The sequence below is a fragment of the Gorilla gorilla genome, chromosome 9, assembly GCF_029281585.2.
Source record: "Gorilla gorilla gorilla isolate KB3781 chromosome 9, NHGRI_mGorGor1-v2.1_pri, whole genome shotgun sequence".
Taxonomy (NCBI): Eukaryota; Metazoa; Chordata; class Mammalia; order Primates; family Hominidae; genus Gorilla; species Gorilla gorilla.
Genome location: NC_073233.2, coordinates 76,700,877 through 76,721,661, shown reverse-complemented (window position 1 = coordinate 76,721,661; position 20,785 = coordinate 76,700,877). Strand labels below are relative to the sequence as shown.

The window sequence follows — 20,785 nt, the reverse complement described above, 5'->3', positions numbered from 1 at the left end:
TTTCAAGAATATTTTCAAGGTGTTGGTTATGCAGCGTGTAAGTTTGCCCAGGCCACCATAACAAATACCACAGACTGCACGGCTTAAGCAAGACAGCGATTTTCTCACAATTCTGCAGGCTGGAACTCCAACATCAAGGTGTTGGCAGAGGTGGTTCCTTCTGTAGGCCTCTCTCCTTGGACAACCATCTCCTCCCTGTGTCCTTACATGGTCATCCCTCTGTGCGTGTCCTAAAGTCTCCCTTTTTTTTTTTTTTTTTTTGAGACTGAGTCTCATTCTATCACCCAGGCTGGAATGCAGTGCACAATCTTGGCTCACTGCAACCTCCGCCTCCTGGGTTCAAGTGATTCTTCTGCTCCAGCCTCCCAAGTAGCTGGGACTACAGGTGTCCGCCACCACGCCTGGCTAATTTTTATAATTTTTTAGTAGAGACGAGGTTTCACCATGTTGGCCAGGCTGGTCTCGAACTCCTGACCTCAGGCGATCTGCCCACCTCGGCGTCCCAAAGTGCTGGGATTACAGATGTGAGCCACCGCACCCAACCCTAAACTCCTCTTAAAAGGACACAGTCACATAGGATTAGGGCCCACCCTAATGACCTCATTAAAGACCCCATCTCCAAATGAGGCCACATTCTGAGGTGCTGGGGGTTAGGATTTCAATATATGAATGGGGGGACACAGTTCAGCCTGTGCCCTGGGGTATAGGAACATGAAAGGTTTTTATAAACTGTGTTTCTACCTAGCTGTATTCTTTTTTTTTTTTTTTTTTTTTTTTTTGAGACAGAGTCTTGCTGTCGCCCAGGCTGGAGTGCAGTGGCAGGATCTCGGCTTACTGCAACCTCTGCCTCCCAGGTTCAAGCTTCTCCTGCCTCAGCATCCTGAGTAGCTGGGACTACAGGCACATGCCACCATGCCCGGCTAATTTTTTGTATTTTTAGTAGAGATGGGGTTTCACCATATTAGCTAGGATGGTCTTGATCTTCTGACCTCGTGATCCGCCTGCCTCGGCCTCCCAAAGTGCTGGGTTTACAGGCGTGAGTCACTGCACCCAGCCACTACCCAGCTGTATTCTTATTGGCTTAAACAGCTGATAGGTTTTCTTGGATTTTCCACATGCTAATCATAGCTGCAAATGACACCTTTGATATTTCCCTTTCAATCCTTTATCTTTTATTTGTTTCTTATTTTATTGCCCGGCCAGCATCCTGAGTGTAATGTGGAATATACGTAGTCATGTTGTGCATTCTTGTCTTGTTTGTGACTTTAAAGCGAAGGCTTCAAATGCTGTTTGGTCCAAGTTTCTGGTAGGAACCCTTCCGCAAACCAAAGCAGGTCTCCTGCATCCTTGGTTTGGTAAACATTTTAAAAATCAGAGCGGGAGGCCAGGTGCAGTGGCTCATGCCTGTAATCCTAGCACTTTGGGAGGCCAAGGCGAGTGGATCACCTGAGGTCAGGAGTTTGAGACCAGCCTGGCCAACATGGTGAAACCCCATCTCTACTAAAAGTACAAAAATTAGCCGGGCGTGGTGGCGGGTGCCTGTAATCCCACCTACTTAGGAATCTGAGGCAGGAGAAGCTTGAACCTGGGAGGCGGAGGTTGCAGTGAGCTGAGATCGCGCCACTGCACTCCAGCCTGGGCAATAAGAGCAAGACTCCGTCTCAAAAAAAACATGAGATCGGGCATAATATTGATTAATTCTGTTCTTCATCTGGCCGGGTTCTTCTTAAACATCACTTCCTTAGTGGGGGAGGAAGGGCTTTCTCACATCTCCAGTCTAGGTTGGTCCTAGTCCTATACTTTCTAGCCTTTTGTGACACTTGTCCTATTTTGTTTTTGTTTGTTTGTTTGAGATAGGATCTTGCTCTGTCACCCAGGCTGGAGTGCAGTGGTGCAATTTCAGTTCACTGCAGCCTCTGCTCCCCAGGCTCAAGTGATCCTCCCATCTCAGCTCCAGAATAACTGGGACTACTGGTGCACACCACCACACCCAGCTAATTTTTGTATTTTTTTGTAGAGATAGGGTTTTGCCATGTTGCCCAGGCTGATCCCAAACTCCTGGGCTCAAGCAATCCTCCCTCCTCGGCCTCCTGAAGTGCTGGGAATACAGGGTGAGCCACTGCTCCTGGTAGCTTGTCCTATTTTTAATCATGCATTTATTACGTCTTCCTCACTAGACGATCTGCCTTGATCAGCTGTCACTGTGCATCCCCACTGAGCAGTGCTTAAGAGGACTTGATAAATATTCGTGGAGTGAACGTACTTCATCACATTTCTGTGATGTTTAAGCTTACTGAGGAGCTTAAATTACTCTGTTTTAGTAGTTTTTACAGAATGGCTTGGTTTCGTAATTTTCCACTTTCTTTCTCAGAACATTTCTCAGGTTCTCAGAAACAATTCTCGGAATGTTTCTCAGAATATTTTCTAAGTTGCCCTATTGTCATTAATTGATAAAAAGTTACTATACGGATTGAATGCCTATTTACATGGGCTTTACGGATATTGTCTCTTAATTCTTGCACAGTGCATATGGGGAACATATGACCTCCATTTTACTGAGGAGAGGCTTAGGGAGGGTTGGGTAATTTCTTTTTTTTTTTTAATGATAATATTCCATTTTGCTAAGCATGCTTTTTTTTTTTTTTTTTTTTCCCCCCCCTGAGATGGAGTATCACTCTGTTACTCAGGCTGGAGTGCAGTGGTGTGATCTCGGCTCACTGCAACCTCCACCTCCTGGTTTCAAGCGATTCTCCTGCCTCAGCCTCCCGAGTAGCTGGGACTAGAGGTGCATGTCACCACACCTGGCTAATTTTTGTATTTTTAGTAGAGGCAAGATTTCACCATGTTGGCCAGGCTGGTCTCGAACTCCTGACCTCAAACGATCCTCTCACCTCCCCCAATGTGCTGGGATTACAGGCGTGAGCCACCACTCCCAGCCTCCCACTGCGCCTGGCCTCGGGTAATTTGTTTGAGGTCATAATCTAATGAGTGACTAAGCTGAGCTCAGAAGTCAGGCCTCTCCAATCCAGAGCTTTAACTCCAAGCTGTCCTTAATCATTTAAAACGTCTTGAGGAATAGGTTCCTGAGGCTGCCTGGAGAGACGCAGAGCAGGGACTCCCATGCCCTTTGCAGAGTCAGGGTACGGTCGTCTCAGCACGTGCTGAACTTGGGACTCTTGGTTTTGTGTCTCCAACCTGCGGCCGGCTCAGACACCATCCAGCACATGAGAGACAGCAAGCACATCGTCGTGTACCATCGAGGACGCTACTTCAAGGTCTGGCTCTACCATGACGGGCGGCTGCTGAAGCCCCGGGAGATGGAGCAGCAGATGCAGAGGATCCTGGACAACACCTCGGAGCCTCAGCCCGGGGAGGCCAGGCTGGCAGCCCTCACCGCAGGAGACAGGTGCGCAGCCCAGGTCCCTTGTCCTGTTTTGGGGGGTGGTGGAGGCGCTCTTCCTCACCGGGGCCCGTGGGAATACTGGCACGGGGCTCCCCACCTCGGCTCTGTTTTTCTCTGGGGTCTCCCAGCTTGGCAGGTCTCAAGAGCAATGGGGACATGGTGGGGGGTCCCTGGCCACCCCTGTGTGTGTGTCAGGCAAATGTGTGTGGAAACACTCGAGAGTCCAGGACAGGGAGAAGTGACGATTAGAATTAGGCTTTTTTTTTTTTTTTTTTTTTTTTTTTGAGACGAAGTCTCGCTCTGTCGCCCAGGCTGGAATGCAATGGCACTGTCTCAGCTCACAGCAACCTCCACCTCCCAGGTTCAAGCAGTTCTCCTGCCTCAACCTCTCCAGTAGCTGGGAGTGCGCCACCATGCCTAGTAGAGACAGGGTTTCACCATGTTGGCCAGGCTGGTCTCAAACTCCTGACCTCAAGTGATCCACCCACCTTGGCCTCCCAAAGTTCTGGGATTACAGGCATGAACCATATGCCTGGCCAGGATTAGCCTTTCTTACGGGGCTGTGGGCATATTTATTAATTTAGGAAACAGAACAAATGGAAACCAAGGCCCCTGTGTTAGGGTTACATTTCCTTGCCTCAGTGAAAAAGAATCAGGCCGGGCGCAGTGGCTCACGCCTATAATTCCATTGCTTTAGGAGACCAAGGCAAGAGGGTCACTTGAGCCTAGGGGTTTGAGATGTGCCTGGGCAACAGAGTGAGACCCCATCTCTACCAAAAAATTAGCCAGGCTTGGTGGTGCGTGCCCGTAGTCCAAGCTACTCAGAAGGCTAAGGCAGGAGGATTGCTTGAGCCCAGGAAGTTGAGGTTGCAGTAAGCCATGATCAAGACACTGCACTCCAGCCTGGGTGACAGAGTGACACCCCGTCTCAAAACATAAAAAAGAAAGCGAATCAGCCCGAGCTTGGTTTTCTCGCGGGTGTGGTGTGTATTGTATAGGAGGGTTTCTCACCTCAGCGCTGTGCACACTTAGGGCCGGGTACCTCTTTGTGGGGGGTACTGCCCTGTGTAGCGTCGGATGCTGAGCAGCAGCCCTGGCCTCTGCCCACCGACTGCCAGCAGCAACCTGTGTGACAACCAGAAGTGTCACAGACATTGCCCAGCATTGGGGGGACACTGTTGTCCCCAGCTGAGAGCTGCTGCGTTCCAGCAGTGTGACAACTGCTATGCTATCGCTGGGAGTAAGGCGGGAGGGGCAGGTGTAGGGCCCCTTCTGCAAAGATCAGGAGAGGTTCTGTGCTGCGTGGAGGGGCCGCAGGTGGGCTGTGTCTTGCAGAGGGCGGGAGCAGACCAGGAGGACAGTGGGTGTCCAGGGGGTGGAGCCGCATGCCGCGGGGCAGCAGAGCAGGCAGGAGCCGTGGAGTGGGCTGGGCGGCGGGGCCACGGTGCCAAGCTGGGGAGGGTCCCAGGCACCCAACCATATTTGAGCTTGATTCTGCGACTGGGTGCCGCTTCAGGTGGTGTAGGGTGGGGTGGGGCCGGGGGTGCATGAGTAGGTTAATGCGGGAGATTCTTCTGGTTGGGCAGGGAGGAGGGGCCCTGGACACAGGGATGCTTTTCGGTGGCCCAAGTAGTGAGGGCCTGAAAGAGGGCCAGGCCCGGGAGCAGGAGCGGGATGGAGGAGGATGTGTGCGGGTAAGCCGGCGTTGTTCGGTATCCTCTGTGGTGTTGACAAGGCTGGAAAGAGCGGCGGCAGGAGATGCATCTCGGGTGAAGATGCGCTCATCCGATGCGCTCCTCTGAGAGCCTGGAATCCCCAGCGGAGGAGACCTGGGGCGCCTGAGGAGGCGCCGCGGGGCCTGGGCTCCTTGTGGGTCTGTAGGCGCCTCCGTCCCGATGCCCCCTCTGGACAGCGCCAGATCAGCATCTTACCCACGGGAGTCCTTCACAGGAAGGGCTCCGTACGTGCCGGCCACCGTCACCGTCACCTTTGTTCCCCGAGCGGGGTGCACTGAGGCCTGGCGTGTTTCTAGGCTTATTCGCCCTGCGGGCCGCCATAGCCAAGCACTCCTAGAGAGAAGAAGGTGGGGAGAGAGCCAGATGGCCCCGATCTGGAAGGGTGGGCAGTGGCAGAGGGCCCTGGAGGAGCTGGAGTGAGAGGGACCCGGGAGTACTCGAGGAAGCCCAGCTGGTGGGTCTTCCAAGAAGGAAGTGGGCATCACACCAGTTCTGTGTATTCAAATAAGACGGGCATGGAGACCTCCTTGTGGAGGGGTCACATGGGCATCTGTGGCATGCACCTGGGGGCTGATGGCCTGGGTTCCGACTCTGCCTCAAAATAGCTGTGACCTAATCTTTCCGTGCTTCAGTTTTCTCATCTGAAAAATGGGTACAGTAGCATTGAGAAGATCAGTGAGTTGGTACACAGAAAAGGTTTGGAGCAGAGCCTGGCATGAGGGACGCACTCTCACGCACTTACTGTGACCTGGGCTGCTGGAACTTACCTAGGGTGGTTCCTGTGGAGGGGAGGGAGGGTGTGTCAGGGAGCGTGGAACAGGGTGATCTGGGTCTGCTGCTTCCTGGCGGCTTTGCCCACGGGGCCAGCCTGCAATCTGGCCGTTCATTTAGTCAGCATTTATCGAACAAAAAATACCCACCGCTCCCCGTGCTGTGGTCTGGAGACCAGGAGCAGGTGAGAGTCCTTCCAGCAAACAGTCTCAGATGGGGAACATCATCAACATGGAGTTTTCCTTCAAGAAATTCTGAAAAACTGCAAAGGTTTGATTGTGTCATTTCAAACATCACGCTCCATCGCTGCAGGTCCGGCTGCCTTTAATCATATTTCATCTTCACTGCAGAGTTCCCTGGGCCAGGTGTCGTCAGGCCTATTTTGGACGTGGGAAAAATAAGCAGTCTCTTGATGCTGTGGAGAAAGCAGCGTTCTTCGTGACGTTAGATGAAACTGAAGAAGGATACAGAAGTGAAGACCCGGATACGTCGATGGACAGCTACGCCAAATCTCTACTACACGGCCGATGTTATGACAGGTACTGTCCTTACCTTCTGAGAGACAGGAGTTCGCCCATGAGCTTGGAAGAAATACCCTGTGTGCCTGACACTCACCCCTAAGTATCTATAATGCTAAGAAAGAAGGTGGCATAAAAATATAACCTTCAGTTTTATTTAATTTTATTTTTTGAAATGGAGTCTTGCTCTGTCACCCAGGCTGGAGTGTAGTGGCTTGATCTCGGCTCACTGCAACCTCCGCCTCCCAGGTTAAAGCGATTCTCCTCCTTCAGCCTCCCAAGTAGCTGGGATTACAGGTGCGTGCCACCACGCCTGGCTAAGTTTTGTATTTTTAGTAGAGACAGGATTTCACCATGTTGGCCAGGCTGGTTATGAACTCCTGATCTCAAGTGATCCACCCACCTCAGCCTCTCAAAGTGCTGAGATTACAGATGTGAGCCACCGCGCCTGGCCAACCTTCAGTTTTCTTCCCTCTGCCAAAACTATCACACATACACAGCCTGAGCTGCAAATCTGAGATTCTTCTCTCCTCTGTGCATGACCACCTTTGTTTGGAGATGCTCATGAGATGTAGGGCTGCCAGGTCCCTGGACTCAGGCAGGGGAGAGTGGCAAACAGGGCTGGGCACAGGGTTAGGCCAGGGTGTTGGCATGTGGCTATCTCAAGTCCTCTTTTTCTTATCTGTAAAGTGTTGGCCGGCCCCGTCCCCTGCAGGGTGGGGCCAAGGATTGGCTGATGAAGGGGTCATGTGCCCACGGGAAGAGCCTCCCACCTCTCCCCAGTTGCCTTGCGATAACAACAGGTCCTGACTTCAGGCTGCCAGGATATAAGCGCTCATCTTTGTGTCTGGGACAGGGAAGAAATGAGTGATTCAGTGTCCCGTTTGTACTTTTCACCCTCACTCCACAGAGACTGAGTGTCTGCTCACTGTTAGAGGGACAGGTGCAAAGTGAATTAGTCCATCCAGGATGAAGCAGAGAGGTGCAATGTCTCCTCATTTTTGCCTCTTTAAACACTTAAGTTCCACACATGTGTGTTTCACGTAGGTGGTTTGACAAGTCATTCACGTTTGTTGTCTTCAAAAACGGGAAGATGGGCCTCAACGCGGAACACTCCTGGGCAGATGCACCGATCGTGGCCCACCTTTGGGAGGTGAGTTTTCACACTTTTCACTTGAATGTGGAAGTTGCTTTTGAAAATCCAAACCTGGCCAGGCGCAGTGGCGCACACCTGTAATCCCAGCACTTTGGGAGGCCGAGGCGGGCAGATCACCTGAGGTCAGGAGTTCAAGACCAGCCTGGCCAACATGGTGAAACCCCGTCTCTACTAAAAATACAAAAATTAGCGGGGCATGGTGGTGCATGCCTGTAGCCCCAGCTACTTGGGAGGCTGAGGCAGGAGAAATCGATTGAACCTGGGAGACAGAGGTTGCAGTGAGCCGAGATCATGCCATTGCCCTCCAGCCTGGGCGACAGAGCGAGACTCTGTCTCAAAAAGAAAAAACAAAAAAGATAATGCAAACCCCACAGTCAATTTAGTTTTGTAATATTTGCGTGATTATAGAATATGAATTTTTCACTCGTACTAGTAATGCACATGAAGTTAAATCACTAGATTAAAGGCATCCCTGTCTTCCTTTCCCATAACTTAGGTCCCTTGAACAGCAGTGCATCTCCTGCCATCTCCTTAGGGAACAAAAGAGTGAAATGGCAGTTGACTCTCAGGCCGCAGCTTCACAGCAGAAGTGAAGCTCGGTTTTTCCTGGAATAAACTATCCCTTATGTGCTGGATTTCCTAGTGTTTCCTACCTACCGCATTTTTTAGGCCAAATAGAAGCAAGCATGTGAAAATCTGGGTTTATAAACATGCAGCATGTCTTTTACCTAAGACATCATTTTAATTCTTAAAATTACCAGGTTATTTGAAAACCACAAACCCCTGTCCCCCTGCCTGCACCTGTGGATTGGCCTCTACCATTGTTTTTTTTTTTTTATTTTTGAGACAGGGTCTTACTCTGTCACCCAGACTGGAGTGCAGTGGCACAATCATAGCTCACTGTAGCCTTGACCGCCCAGGCTCAAGACATTCTCCCACCTCAGCCTCCCAAGTAGCTGGGACTACAGGTGTGTGTCACCATGCCCAGCTAATTTTTGTATTTTTTGTAGAAACAAGGTTTCCCCATGTTGCCCAGGCTGGTCTTGAACTCCTGGGCACAGGGGATCTGCCTGCCTGGGCCTCCCAAAGTGCTGGGATTACAGATGTGAGCCACCACACTCAGCCTTTTTTTTTTTTTTTTTTTTTTTAATAATTCGTTACTCTGAACTGTTTGACCTGTTCCATGTTTGGCATGAGAAGTTAAATGAAAGTTTTGTTTCCTTAACTCACCGGTCAGTTTCTTGTTTAAAGTTGCTAAATTCTAGGATCATCATCCGTAGACTTGGCACAGAAAATACTGTGGTCACTTGTTGTGATGAGACTTGAGATCTTTTTCTTTTAAAGCAACAAGCCCCTTTGAGATTCACACTGACTATAAAGACCATCTTTTTGCAGTGTTTTAAATTTTCCTGCTGGCCTAATAAATGAAGTGGAATAAAATGACCTGAAAGTCACGGCGTGTGTGGGAGACACAGTCCAGCTGCAGGCTGAGCACCTCGCTGTTCTTGATAGGGCATGGAGCCGGGTTTGTGTGTCTGAAATTAGAAATTAGTAGTGGCTGGGCGCGGTGGCTCACACCTGTAATCCCAGCCCTTTGGGAGGCCGAGGCAGGCGGATCACGAGGTCAGGAGAACGAGACCATCCTGGCTAACACGGTGAAACCCCGTCTCTACTAAAAATACAAAAATTAGCTGGGCGTGGTGGCTGGCACCTGTAGTCCCAGCTACTCAGGAGGCTGAGGCAGGAGAATGGCGTGAACCCGGGAGGCAGAGCTTGCAGTGAGCCGAGATCACGCCACTGCACTCCAGCCTGGACGAAAGAGTGAGACTCTGTCTCAAAAAAAAAGAAGAAAGAAATTAGTAGTAAACTTGTGAAGACATCATAATGTATGACCTTCTTTTTTCTTTAAACTTCTGTGAATGTTTTGAATTTTGACTTTTTTTTTTGAGATGGTGTCTTGTTCTGTCACCCAGGCTGGTGTGCAGTGGTGCGAGCTCAGCTCGCTGCCACCTCTTCCTCCCCGGTTCAAGTGATTCTCCTGCCTCAGCCTCCCGAGTAGCTGGGATTATAGGCACACGCCACCATGCCCGGATAATTTTTATATATATATAAACCTGACCTCAAGTGATCCACCCGCCTTGGCCTCTCAAAGTGCTGGGATTATGGCGTGAGCCACCACGCCTGGCCTTGACGTTTCTTTTTGTAATATTGTGTCTGTCTATTTTTTCCCCTAGAGATAAACAAATTCTGGTGCCAGTTTTTTCTTGCAAAGTCTTCACACACACCCTCCTCTCTGCCTGGAAGGCTTTTCCCCCTGGCTTCCCCTGGCTCCTGGCCCCGTCAGGTCTTCCTTAGGTCTCAGCTGACCTCACTTCCCCTAGGAATGGCACTGCCCTGCTACCCTCTCCCAAGACTAGGTTAGGGGCTCCTGTCTCATCTTCCTCTGCCTCTTTTAATTGTCTTACTTCTGGTTGGAGTCTTGGCAAAACCTCCAGCCACTCCTTCAGCCAAGGGAGGTTTTCTATGTAGGAAAAAGGATAAAAAGGGAAAAAAAAACATAGTGCTCTAGGCTTTAAGACACCAGTATGACCCTAGGACATTAATACCTGATAAAAAGCAGCCAATATTAAAAGGGCTTTTCACCACCACCAGGGTTCTTTAGCGATGCCGACAAAAGCTGAGAGAGCCTTTTAGCTACAGAGCGCATTGAAGATCAAGCTGCCTTCAGTGTCTCTGGACATAGCAAGAAGGCACGCTTTAATAAATCTCTGCACAGCATAATAGCCCGGGCTTGTTATACCCCAGGCCAAGGACTTCCCGAGTCCTATATGCCTAAGAGCTGTTGTTTGGCAAAAGAAAAAGAGTTGGGACCATAGGCAGCTGGATCACACAGGGTACATTTATCAAGTAGAGAAATCTACTGGATATTTACAAGATCAGGCTTGTTTTTTAAAGTTCTCTGGATAAGGATAAAGGGATTTTGTCTTAGACCAGGGTGGGCACGTAGAAGTAGTGGTGTTTAGTTGTTAGCGTCCAGCAGACAGGATGGCCTGACTCCAGCAACCCCTGGCTGGGGGCTTATGTGATCCATACACAGATGGGGACTGACTTAGTCTCACATGGAGGCCCAGTGCAGTCCCTTAAAGACAGATCTAGTCAAACTTGAGTCTGTTTGTTCTTGTTCTTGTTCTATTTTTATTTTTTATTTTTTGAGACAGGGTCTTGCTCTGCCGCCCAGGCTGGAGGGCAGTGGTGCAATCTCAGCTCACTGCAACCTCCAACTCCTGGGTTCAAGTAATTTTGCCACCTCAGCCTCCCGAGTAGCTGGGACCACAGGTGTGCGCCACCACGCCCAGCTGATTTTTGTTTTTTTTGTAGAGACGGGGTTTTGCCACATTGCCCAGGCTGGTCTCGAACTCCTGGCTTCAAACAATCTGCCTGCCTCGGCCTCCCAACATGCTGGGATTACTAACATGAGCCACCACACCCGGTCTTGCTCTTGATTTATTTCTGATGTTTCTGTGTCAGGCTCTTCTGGAGCTCTGACCCAGAGCAGGTGGAACCTGATCAAGTCTGTTCGTTTGCTGGCTCAGGTCAGCCTGGATTGTGACCCCCACGTATTAGCGGCGCCTTCCACCCGCCCCCTCGCCAGCCGACAGTCACCCCGACCTTGTGTTGTTGTTTTTACCTCCCTCAGTAGAATGTAAGCTTCCTGAGCACAGGGATTCCTCTTTTAAAAAAACTTAATTTTTTTAGTTGAGATATAAATCACATACCTTAAAATCCACCCTTTAAAAGTGTACAATTCAGTGGTTTTTAGTATATTCACGAGGTGCTTGTGCAACAGTCACTGCTTAGCCTCCCGAGTAGCTGGGATTACAGGCGTGCATCGCCACACCCACCTAATTTTTGTATTTTTGGTAGAGGCGGGGTTTCCCCTTGTTGGCCAGCTTGGTCTCGAACTCCTGACCTAAAGTGATCTACCCGCCTTGGCCTCCCAAAGTGCTAGGATTACAGTCGTGAGTCACGGAGCCCAGCCTAATTCTGTACTATTTTTATCACCTCCAAAAGAAACCCCTCATTCCTTTCTCCCCCAGTTTCCTGATGACCACTAATCTTTCTGTGTGTATGTATGTGCCTATTTTGGACATCTTATATAGATAGAATCATACAATATGTGGTCTGCTATGTCTGGCTTCTTTTTTCTTTTCTTTTGCTTTCTTTTCTTTCTTTTCTAGAGACAGGGTCTTGCTCTGTCGCCCAGGCTGGAGTGCAGTGGCACAGTCATGACTCATTGAAACCATGACCTCTTGGGCTCAGGTGATCTTCCCACCTCAGCCTCCTCAGTAACTGGGACTACAGCCATGTGCCATCACACCTGGCTAATTTTTTAAATTTCTTGTAGAGATAAGATCTCACTATGTTGCCCAGCTGGTTTGGAACTCCTGGCCTCCAGCAGTCCTCCCACCTTGGCCTCCCAAAGTGCTGGGATTACTGAAGTGAGGCACCGCACCTGCCTGCTTCTTTTCACTCAGCATAATGTTTTCAAGGTTCAGTACGTTGTAACACATACCTGGAATTCATTCCTTTCTAGGGCTGGATAATATCTCATTGTATGGATTGACCACACTTTTTTTATCTCTTCATCAGTTGATGGGCATTTGTGTTGTTTCCACTCTTTGGCTATTATGAATAATGCTGCTCTGAACATTCTGTACAAGTTTTTGTGTGAGCATCTATTCATTTCATTTCACTGAGTATATACTTAGGAGTGGAACTGCTGGGTCATACAGGTATATTTCACTTTTTAAGGAAGGGCAAGAATTCTTGTCTGTTTTGTTCACAAAACACAGTTCTTGTCTGCGCTGTCACCAGGGCTTGGATGCCGCTGATGCTACAGTGGTTCCGACCCGTAGTAGATGCCCAATAAACACCGTTGAATAAATTGGCTTAGGTTTACTTGCCAGTGAAAGGAGAGCGTCACAAACTTGAGCAAGCCCTTAGCCCTCGTCTGTCCTCTCTCTGTCACATCTGACATGGAGATCAGATCCACCTCATTAGGTGCTGAGCATACTGGAAGCCTTAACAGCTGTGATTCAAACTTTGTAACATCTCTGCAAAGAACAACCCTCTCTTCATGTTGGAGGTTAATGTGTTTTATGTACCACTGTTAGTTTTAATAATTTTGTTCTATTTTTGACAGTACGTCATGTCCACTGACAGCCTCCAGCTGGGCTATGCAGAGGATGGGCACTGCAAAGGCGACACCAATCCGAACATTCCGTACCCCACCAGGCTGCAGTGGGACATCCCAGGGGAAGTAAGTCCGGATTATCCAACCATTGTTACTTACCTGGGATGGGAAACACATTTGAAGTCTTACAGATGAATTTTCCAACCGTAGTTCCTGCCCTATCATGAGCTCAGTTGAAGACCACTGAGGCTGAAAGTTGTTTGCTCAGGGAGTTCCGTGGGTCTGCGGGGCTGTCACAGCTCCTGTTGCCTCGGAAGCCTCGGTAAATATTTCTTCTTCTGTTTGAAGCTCCTGGCTAAGACTGTCAGCGCTATTTCCAGCTTAAACTTAACTAGACATCTACAGAATGCTCATAATCAAAAACTAAAAGCCAAAATCACATAGGTTAGAGCTGAAAGCCTCTAAATTGCTCATTTATACTTCTCAAAGTTTAATTCATTTTGGCACCTCTTAAACACGCTCAGAGGCAGCCCATTCACAGGAGCCCTTTTGGGAAGGAATTTTAGGGTTGCAAATACCAAATCCTAGTTCACTTAATCCAAGGAGAAATTCCCTGGAGTCCAAGATACCATTTTCTTTTTTTTTTTTTTTTTTTTTTTGAGATGTAGTCTCGCACTGTCACCCAGGCTGGAGTGCAATGGCGCGATCTCAGCTCACTGCAACCTCTGCGTCCCAGGTTCAAACGATTCTCCTGCTTCAGCCTCCCAAGTAGCTAGGATTACAGGCGCCTGCCACCATGGTGAAACCCCGTCTCTACTAAAAATACAAAAATTAGCCGGGCATAGTGGTAAGTGCCTGTAGTCCCAGCTACTCGGGAGGCTGAGGCAGGAGAATGGCTTGAACCAGGGAGGCAGAAGGTGCAGTGAGCAGCGATGGTGCCACTGCACTCCAGCCTGGGCAACAGAGGGAGACCCTGTCTCAAATAAATAAAAATAAATAAATAATAAAAAGTAAAAAAATGTGTTTCTTGATTGCCACTGTGTGATGACGTCCTCATAAGATGACGTGTGACTATTTGAAACACCCTTTGGGGTCTCACTGGAAGCCAGGGTGCCCCCGTCCCCTACCAGTGTTCCTGTTAGCGTCAGAACGTATCTGTACGGGTCTGCAGCAACCTCAATTCTTGCCTTCTCAGAACGAATTTGACTGTGGGGCAGAAGGCAGGAGAGACCAAGTTTAAAAGCGGGAAAGTTTATTTAAAAAACTTTAGGAACGAAAGGAAGGAAAGTACATTTGGAAGAGGGCCAAGCGGCCAACTTGGGAGATTAAGTGCGAGGTTTGACCTCTTGACTTGAGGTTTTATACATTGGCATGCGTCCAGGGTCTTGTGTTACTTCCCCCAATTCCTCCCTTGTTGTGGGCTGTCCGCATGCACAGTGGCTCCAGCGCTTGGGAAGGGAGCATGCGCAGTATGTTTACTGGAGTTGTGCGCATGCTCACTTGAGGTGTTCTGACCTTGCCTGTTTAGCATTGCTGGAGGAAGCTCATATTCCAGTTAGACGCCGCCATTTTGCCTCTCAGTGCGCGTGCTTCAGCCCACTCGCCCAACGCTTGAGATCTTATTGGGAAGCTGCTGGTCACCAGCTCCATTTCTATCTACTGAGAGACTGCCTTTCCCTGGCACCGGCTGTGACCGATTATTATTTTAGAGAGACAGTTCACAACCACCTGACCATCACTGATGGTCGCCTGATATTCCCAGTGTGTGTCGGAGGAAGCCCTCTCCTGGCCTGCTCATGTCAGACCCGCTACCTGCTATAACATTGCAGCTGCTCCTCCGGGGTCAGGGAGCCATGCCCCTAACTTACTAGGGCTTCTGGGTCAGGAAAACGTTTGTGTACTTTCCAGTACCGAGTTTGTAGCTGCACTAAAAACCAGCCTCCAATTTCCTTCTGGGTGTGCGTCAGTACTTTTCTCCCCTCGTTCCGTAAAACCTTTTTCTTCTTTCTCTCAAGTGTCAAGAGGTTATAGAGACCTCCCTGAACACTGCAAATCTTCTGGCAAACGACGTGGATTTCCATTCCTTCCCATTCGTAGCCTTTGGTAAAGGAATCATCAAGAAATGTCGCACGAGCCCAGACGCCTTTGTGCAGCTGGCCCTCCAGCTGGCGCACTACAAGGTAAGAACTGACCGCCTAGGGTTTTGTCGTGAGCACTTTGGGGTTCCTACACCTGCCCAAGACTGTTCACCCAGTGGGGAGGGAAGGCCCGAAACCCGGCATAGGAGAAGCACAGCTCCCCCCGACCGCGGTCTCCGGGGGCCGGGTGGCGTTGGGTGTTTCACCACGCACGCGGGCAAAGTTCGCAAATCCCCCTCCAGCAGGCGTAGATTCCCAGCTGACACGGGAGAGGGAGAGTCTGGGGGATGGGGACAAAGTGAGATCTCATCACTCTACAGAGGGAGAGTTAAGCCCCATAATAAGCCCCGAATCCTAGCATTTGCTAAAGTGGAAATAGTGTGGGCAGGTAGGGGAATAGTCAGTTACGTATTCGTCTGGCGCTCGGTAAATCTGCACTTTACACAGGTCAGGTGAACATGGTCCACGTTTCATCTGTCGCTCTCTGCTTGGGAACAAAATAAAAAGCTTCTTGCATGACTTAGGTTTCAGCTTAATCCTTTCCTTTTGGCAGAGTAAATCTTCCTTTCACCATACTAAATTAAATTATGGTATTTTCATACAGTGGAATATTATATAGCTATTAAGTGATGTCTTTGGGCAAATTACTTAACGTCTCTGGCCTTTGACATCTCCTTCCATAAAAGGAGAAACTCCAGCCACTTGGAGGTGCCATGGGCTGGATCCCCTGTATACACATGGCATTTCCATCTCCCTTTTCTGAGCACTGGCCATATTTTGGCTTGCACCTGGCAACCCCTGTTGGAGGAGCAGCCTGCACCCCTAGCAGGGACATAAATGGGTCTTCTTGTCCATTGGAGGGAGCATTCCATCCCAGAGAGGGGGCCCTTGGTTTCTGGGGGCAGCACAAGTCATCGTGGCATTGGCTTGAGATATTCCCAACTTTTTTTTTGAGGCAGAATCTCACTCTTGTTACCCAGGCTGGAGTGTAATGGCATGATCTCGGCTCACTGCAACCTCCACCTCCCGGGTTCAAGCAGTTCTCCTGCCTCAGCCTCCCGAGTAGCTGGGATTACAGGTGTGCGCCACCATGCCCAGCTAATTTTTTGTATTTTTAGTAGAGATGGGGTTTCACCATGTTGAGCAGGCTGGTCTCGAGCTCCTGGCTTCAGGTGATCCACCCGCCTTGGCCTCCCAAAGTGCTGGGATTATAGGCGTGAGCCACCGTGCCCAGCCTTGTTTTAAAACTTGAGTGTTGTACACATATGCAGCCTGTAGTACTGCCCCCCCAACCTTGGTAACGATTGTGCCATTGTTGAGTTTTGCTTGGTGCATCACGTACCTCATGCTTCACTGTCTCTGCACCTGGGAGGCACTCTTGTTATCCCATTTTTAAAAATTTACAAGTCCCCATTATGCCTCAGAAACTCTTGTTATCCCATTTTACAGGTGAGGAAACAGGTGCAGAGAGGCCAGGTGCTTGCCAGGGTGGCACTAGGCAGGGATAAAGCCGGCCAGCGGCTCCAGAGTCTATGCCCTCTCCACCTAAAGTTAAGAAAACAGTTACAGAGAAGTAAGAGGCAGTGTTAATATCAGATGAACTGGAATGAATGGGCCAAAATCGTATTTAAAATGCATGCTAATACAGTCTGTAAAGACTGTCACAGTTATGAAGCCTTGCTTTCCCAAGTAACATGCTCACTATGCGTAAACCAGAAGCAGCTGGGCAGAGTACCAGGAGCACAGTGACAAGCTCCTGTCTGTGACAGATCATTGACTAAAGATCATGTGATTAAAAGGTGACATGGAATAGGGGCATCGCATCTCAGAATCAATGAGCTGGATTTTGAGAATTGATGAGCAGATTTTGCCCGTAAACGTGCAGTATGAGGGCATGCAAGCAGTTGATACCTTACCTACAGAAAGGATGTTATTTTATCTTTTTAATTTTTTTTCTTTTTTAAAAGAATTCCCTGCAAGTAAGTGCAGGACTTAGGAGTTTAGTAAGGAAATGCCACGCTCCAGTTTAGTACATTTTGAAACATGCTGAAATGACTATTCTGCAAGCAGTACAAATTGGTGACGTTGACTCAAGGTAGAAAACCTGAAAAGGTCTCTGGTCCATGGACCAAAGTGAGAGGTTGTCAGGGAGCCACCCTCGTGACTCCAAAGAGCTTGCAGCTCAGAGACTCCACAAAGGAAGCCACCCCATCTGCTCCCCAGAACCCACATGGCCCAGGTGTGGGAATGAGCTGCAAGGGGCACCAGCCACTGTGCCATGTACTTGGCAGGAGCGAGCGAAACTTCAGGACGGCCCCAAGGAAGGCATCTCTTCATCTCTGCCCTCCACACTCGGAGGTGAAGCATCTTGCCTGAGGGCTCCAGCTCGTACGCAGCAGGACTGAGATCGGAAGCAGGCAGGCTTGTTCGAGAACCTGTGGCTCTCATCACTGTGCTGCAGCTAAACGCAGAAAAAGGAAGCACAGACCAGCTTCCCGCATGAATGGAAGTGCAGAGACCCTCCATAAAATCTTAGCAACTAGAATCCAGCACTGTAGGAAAAGAATAGTCACCCACAGTGGTGTACACCAGCGGTGAGAGGCTGGTTTTGTGTCAGTAAATCCAGTCATACACTAAACCATACTGTTGGGTCAGAGAAGAGCCTAGATAGTGAGTTTCATAGATCCTAAGAAGACGTTTCACGTTTAACATCCATTCCTGATAAGAGCTCTTGGTCAAGGGGCTTAGTAATAGGGCTCTTTCCTTAACAGGATAAGCGGCATCGTGTATTAATAGCTAGCTACTGCTTCAAAGTAAAAGTGTGGGAGGCAGTCCCCTTAAAATCAAGAAAGATGAGGATGCCTCTAGCAGATGACAGGGTAATTGGGCAGGAGGAACATTTATGTCTGTTCAGGAGATGGAACAGCAGAAAGGCTTTGACGATTAAGAGGCACACCCAGTGAGCCGGCCCAGCGCAGAGTCGCACAAAGACCACCAGCTTTCTTGCACGAGGATGATGGCCAAGTGGGAAATATAATAAGAGAATGTAATAGAAACGAGAATCTGGGGTCCCACCTTCCAGGCATACGTGTATAAAGCAGACTGGACTCTGGGAAGAAGGCCGAGGAGCACTCGCCCCCCAACTCCTCCCCAGGGAGAGGGAGAAAAAGCCATGATTTTGGATGAAAAAAAACTTCAGAACCATAGAGGAAGGGATGTTCCCAGTTCACACTGTTTTTTTTTTTTTTTTTTTGAGACGGAGCCTTACTCTGTTGCCCAGGCTGGAGTGCAGTGGCACGATCTCGGCTCACTGCAGCCTCGGCTGCTCACTCGGCTCCCAGGTTCAAGTGATTCTCCTGCCTCAGCCCCTCGAGTAGCTGAAACTACAGGTGCCTGCCACCACACCTGGCTAATTTTTGTATCTTTAGTAGAGACGGAGTTTCGCCATGTTGGCCAGGCTGGTCTCGAGCTCCTGACCTCAAGTGATCCGCCTGCCTCAGCCTCCGAAAGTGCTGGGATTACAAGCCTGAGCCACCATGCCTGGCTTAGTTCACACATTTAATATGAACACAGTGAGAGGTCAGGCAGGGACTTCAGGAGAGGAGCTTGCCCAGTTGATCTTGAAGCTTGAAAAGGCTAACATTTGAGAGTCACCTGTAACATTTTTGAAAAGAAAAGCAATCAGGCGGAGGCAGGACAGGGGGAGGTGGACATGTACTTTTTCAAATCCTAAAACTCAAAAGTGTAGGAGTTAGAAGACTGTTGTGATTAAAGTGGTCTCACTCCTATAATCCCAGCACTTTGGGAGGCTGAGGCAGGTGGATCACTTGAGTCCAGGAGTTTGAGACCAGACTGGGCAATATGGGGAGACTCTGTCTGTAGAAAAAATACAAAAAAAAAAAAAAAATTAGCCCAGCATGGTGGCGCATGCCTGTAGTCCAAGGTACTCCGGAGGCTAAGGTGGGAGGATCACTTGAGCCCCGGAGGTGGAGGCTGCAGTGAGCCGTGATCGTGCCACTGCACTACAGCCTGGATGACAGTGAGACCCTATCTTTAAAAAAATTGTTTTTAGTAAAAATAAAATGCTGCAGTCCTCGTACAAAAGCAGGCCCGGGAAATAACGTGTAATGGAGGGAGCATTTGACATCAGTAGGGGACAGGGAGCTGGTGAGTAAATGGAGTTGGGAAATCTGGCTAAGTGGTTGCCTTTGGAAAAAAATAATCCAAGAGAAATAAGGAGTCAGACCAGAAACTGTGGTTCACAAGAGAGGAAAAATACGGTCAATGAGTGTAGGTAATAAGCTTAATCTTACCAAGAATCTAACAAGTACAACTTAAACAAGACTAGATTTTTGCCTACGGGGTTGGTAAAGGCTTTTTTTCATGTTGGTGAGGGTGGACTGAGGCAGGGATGTTCATAGAGCAGCTGGGAATAGTTTTAATAAATTTAGGGGCCCCATGGCAGGACTGGGAGCAGCACAGACCACACAGTTGGAAACATGCATCGGGGAAGAATAACTTTGACCCTGCACATGATCCATGAAAAAGGGTAGGTACACAAAAAAACACGTGTGAGCAAGCTTACTGTAAAAATGTGAGGAAATCTGGCCAGGCGCAGTGGCTCGTGCCTGTAAACCCAGCACTTTGGGAGGCCTAGGCAGGTGGATCACTTGAGGTCAGGAGTTCGAGACCAGCCTGGACAACATGGTAAAACCCCATCTCTGCTAAAAATACAAGATTAGCTGGGTGGTGGTGCACACCTGTAATCCCAGCTACTTGAGAGGCTGAGGCGGGAGAATCACTTGAATGTGGGAGGTGGAGGTTGCAGTGAGCCGCCAAGACCACGCCACTGCACTCCAACCTGAGCAATAAGAACAAAACTCCGTCTCAAAGAATAAAAGAAGAAGAAGAAGAAATCTTAAAAGTTAATGCTGGCAGGCCGGGCACAGTGGGTCATGCCTGTAATCCCAGCACTTTGGGAGGCTGAGGTGGGCGGATCATGAGGTCAGGAGATCGAGACCATCCTGGCTAACACGATGAAACCCCGTCTCTACTAAAAATACAAAAAATTAGCCGGGCGCGGTGGCGGGCGCCTGTAGTCCCAGCTACTCGGGAGGCTGAGGCAGGAGAATGGCGTGAACCCGGGAGGCAGAGCTTGCAGTAAGCCGAGATCGCACCACTGCACTCCAGCCTGGGTGACAGAGTGAGACTCCGTCTCCAAAAAAAAAAAAAACTGAAACCAGAAAGTGTCTGAGACAGGTCTCAATTTATTTTGAAGTTGATTTTGCCAAGGTTAAAGATGCGTGCCTGGGAGACAGGCCTGTGCCTTCCTCCAAAGGTGGTTTTGAGGGCTTCAGTATTTAAAAGGAAAAGCAGGCAGGAGGGGAAGGAAGGGAGGGCGTGACCACGTTACGGAATTCCCATGATGCGAGAGAAAAGGGGCAGTAGGGGAATCGTCAGTTACATATTTGTTACACAAAACCCGGTGAACCCAGAGTGGAGACATTTCGCCTTTTATCTGTCACTCTGTGCTTGGGAACAAAAGAAAAAGGCAGCTTCTTGCACGAAGCTTTCAGTGTAATCCTTTCCTTTCAGCAGAGTGAATCTTCCTTTCATGATACTAAATTAAAATAGGGTATTTTCACACAGTGGAATATTATATAGCTATTAAGTGATGTCTAAGGCATATATATGTGTATATATATTTTTGAGACAGGGTCTTACTCTTGCCCAGGCTGGAATGCAGTAGCACAATCATGGCTCACTGCATCCTCGACCTCCCTGGGTGCAGGCGATCCTCCCACCTCAGTCTCCCAGGTAGCTGGGAGTATAGGCATTTACCACCAGGCCCGTCTAATTTTTATGTTTT

The 20,785-nt window shown here is 49.2% G+C and overlaps 1 protein-coding gene across 2 annotated transcripts in view; it reads left to right on the top strand.

Annotated features, from left to right (window-relative positions):
• Nucleotides 1-20,785, top strand: part of CPT1A (carnitine palmitoyltransferase 1A) — an 88,065-nt gene that overhangs the window by 54,292 nt on the left and 12,988 nt on the right. For both annotated transcript variants that reach the window (XM_031015971.3, XM_055354692.2), the window contains exons 10-14: nucleotides 3,211-3,406; nucleotides 6,261-6,449; nucleotides 7,476-7,581; nucleotides 12,788-12,904; nucleotides 14,794-14,958. In XM_031015971.3, coding sequence (XP_030871831.2) covers nucleotides 3,211-3,406; nucleotides 6,261-6,449; nucleotides 7,476-7,581; nucleotides 12,788-12,904; nucleotides 14,794-14,958 — 773 coding nt within the window. The remainder of the gene's footprint in view (nucleotides 1-3,210; nucleotides 3,407-6,260; nucleotides 6,450-7,475; nucleotides 7,582-12,787; nucleotides 12,905-14,793; nucleotides 14,959-20,785) is intronic.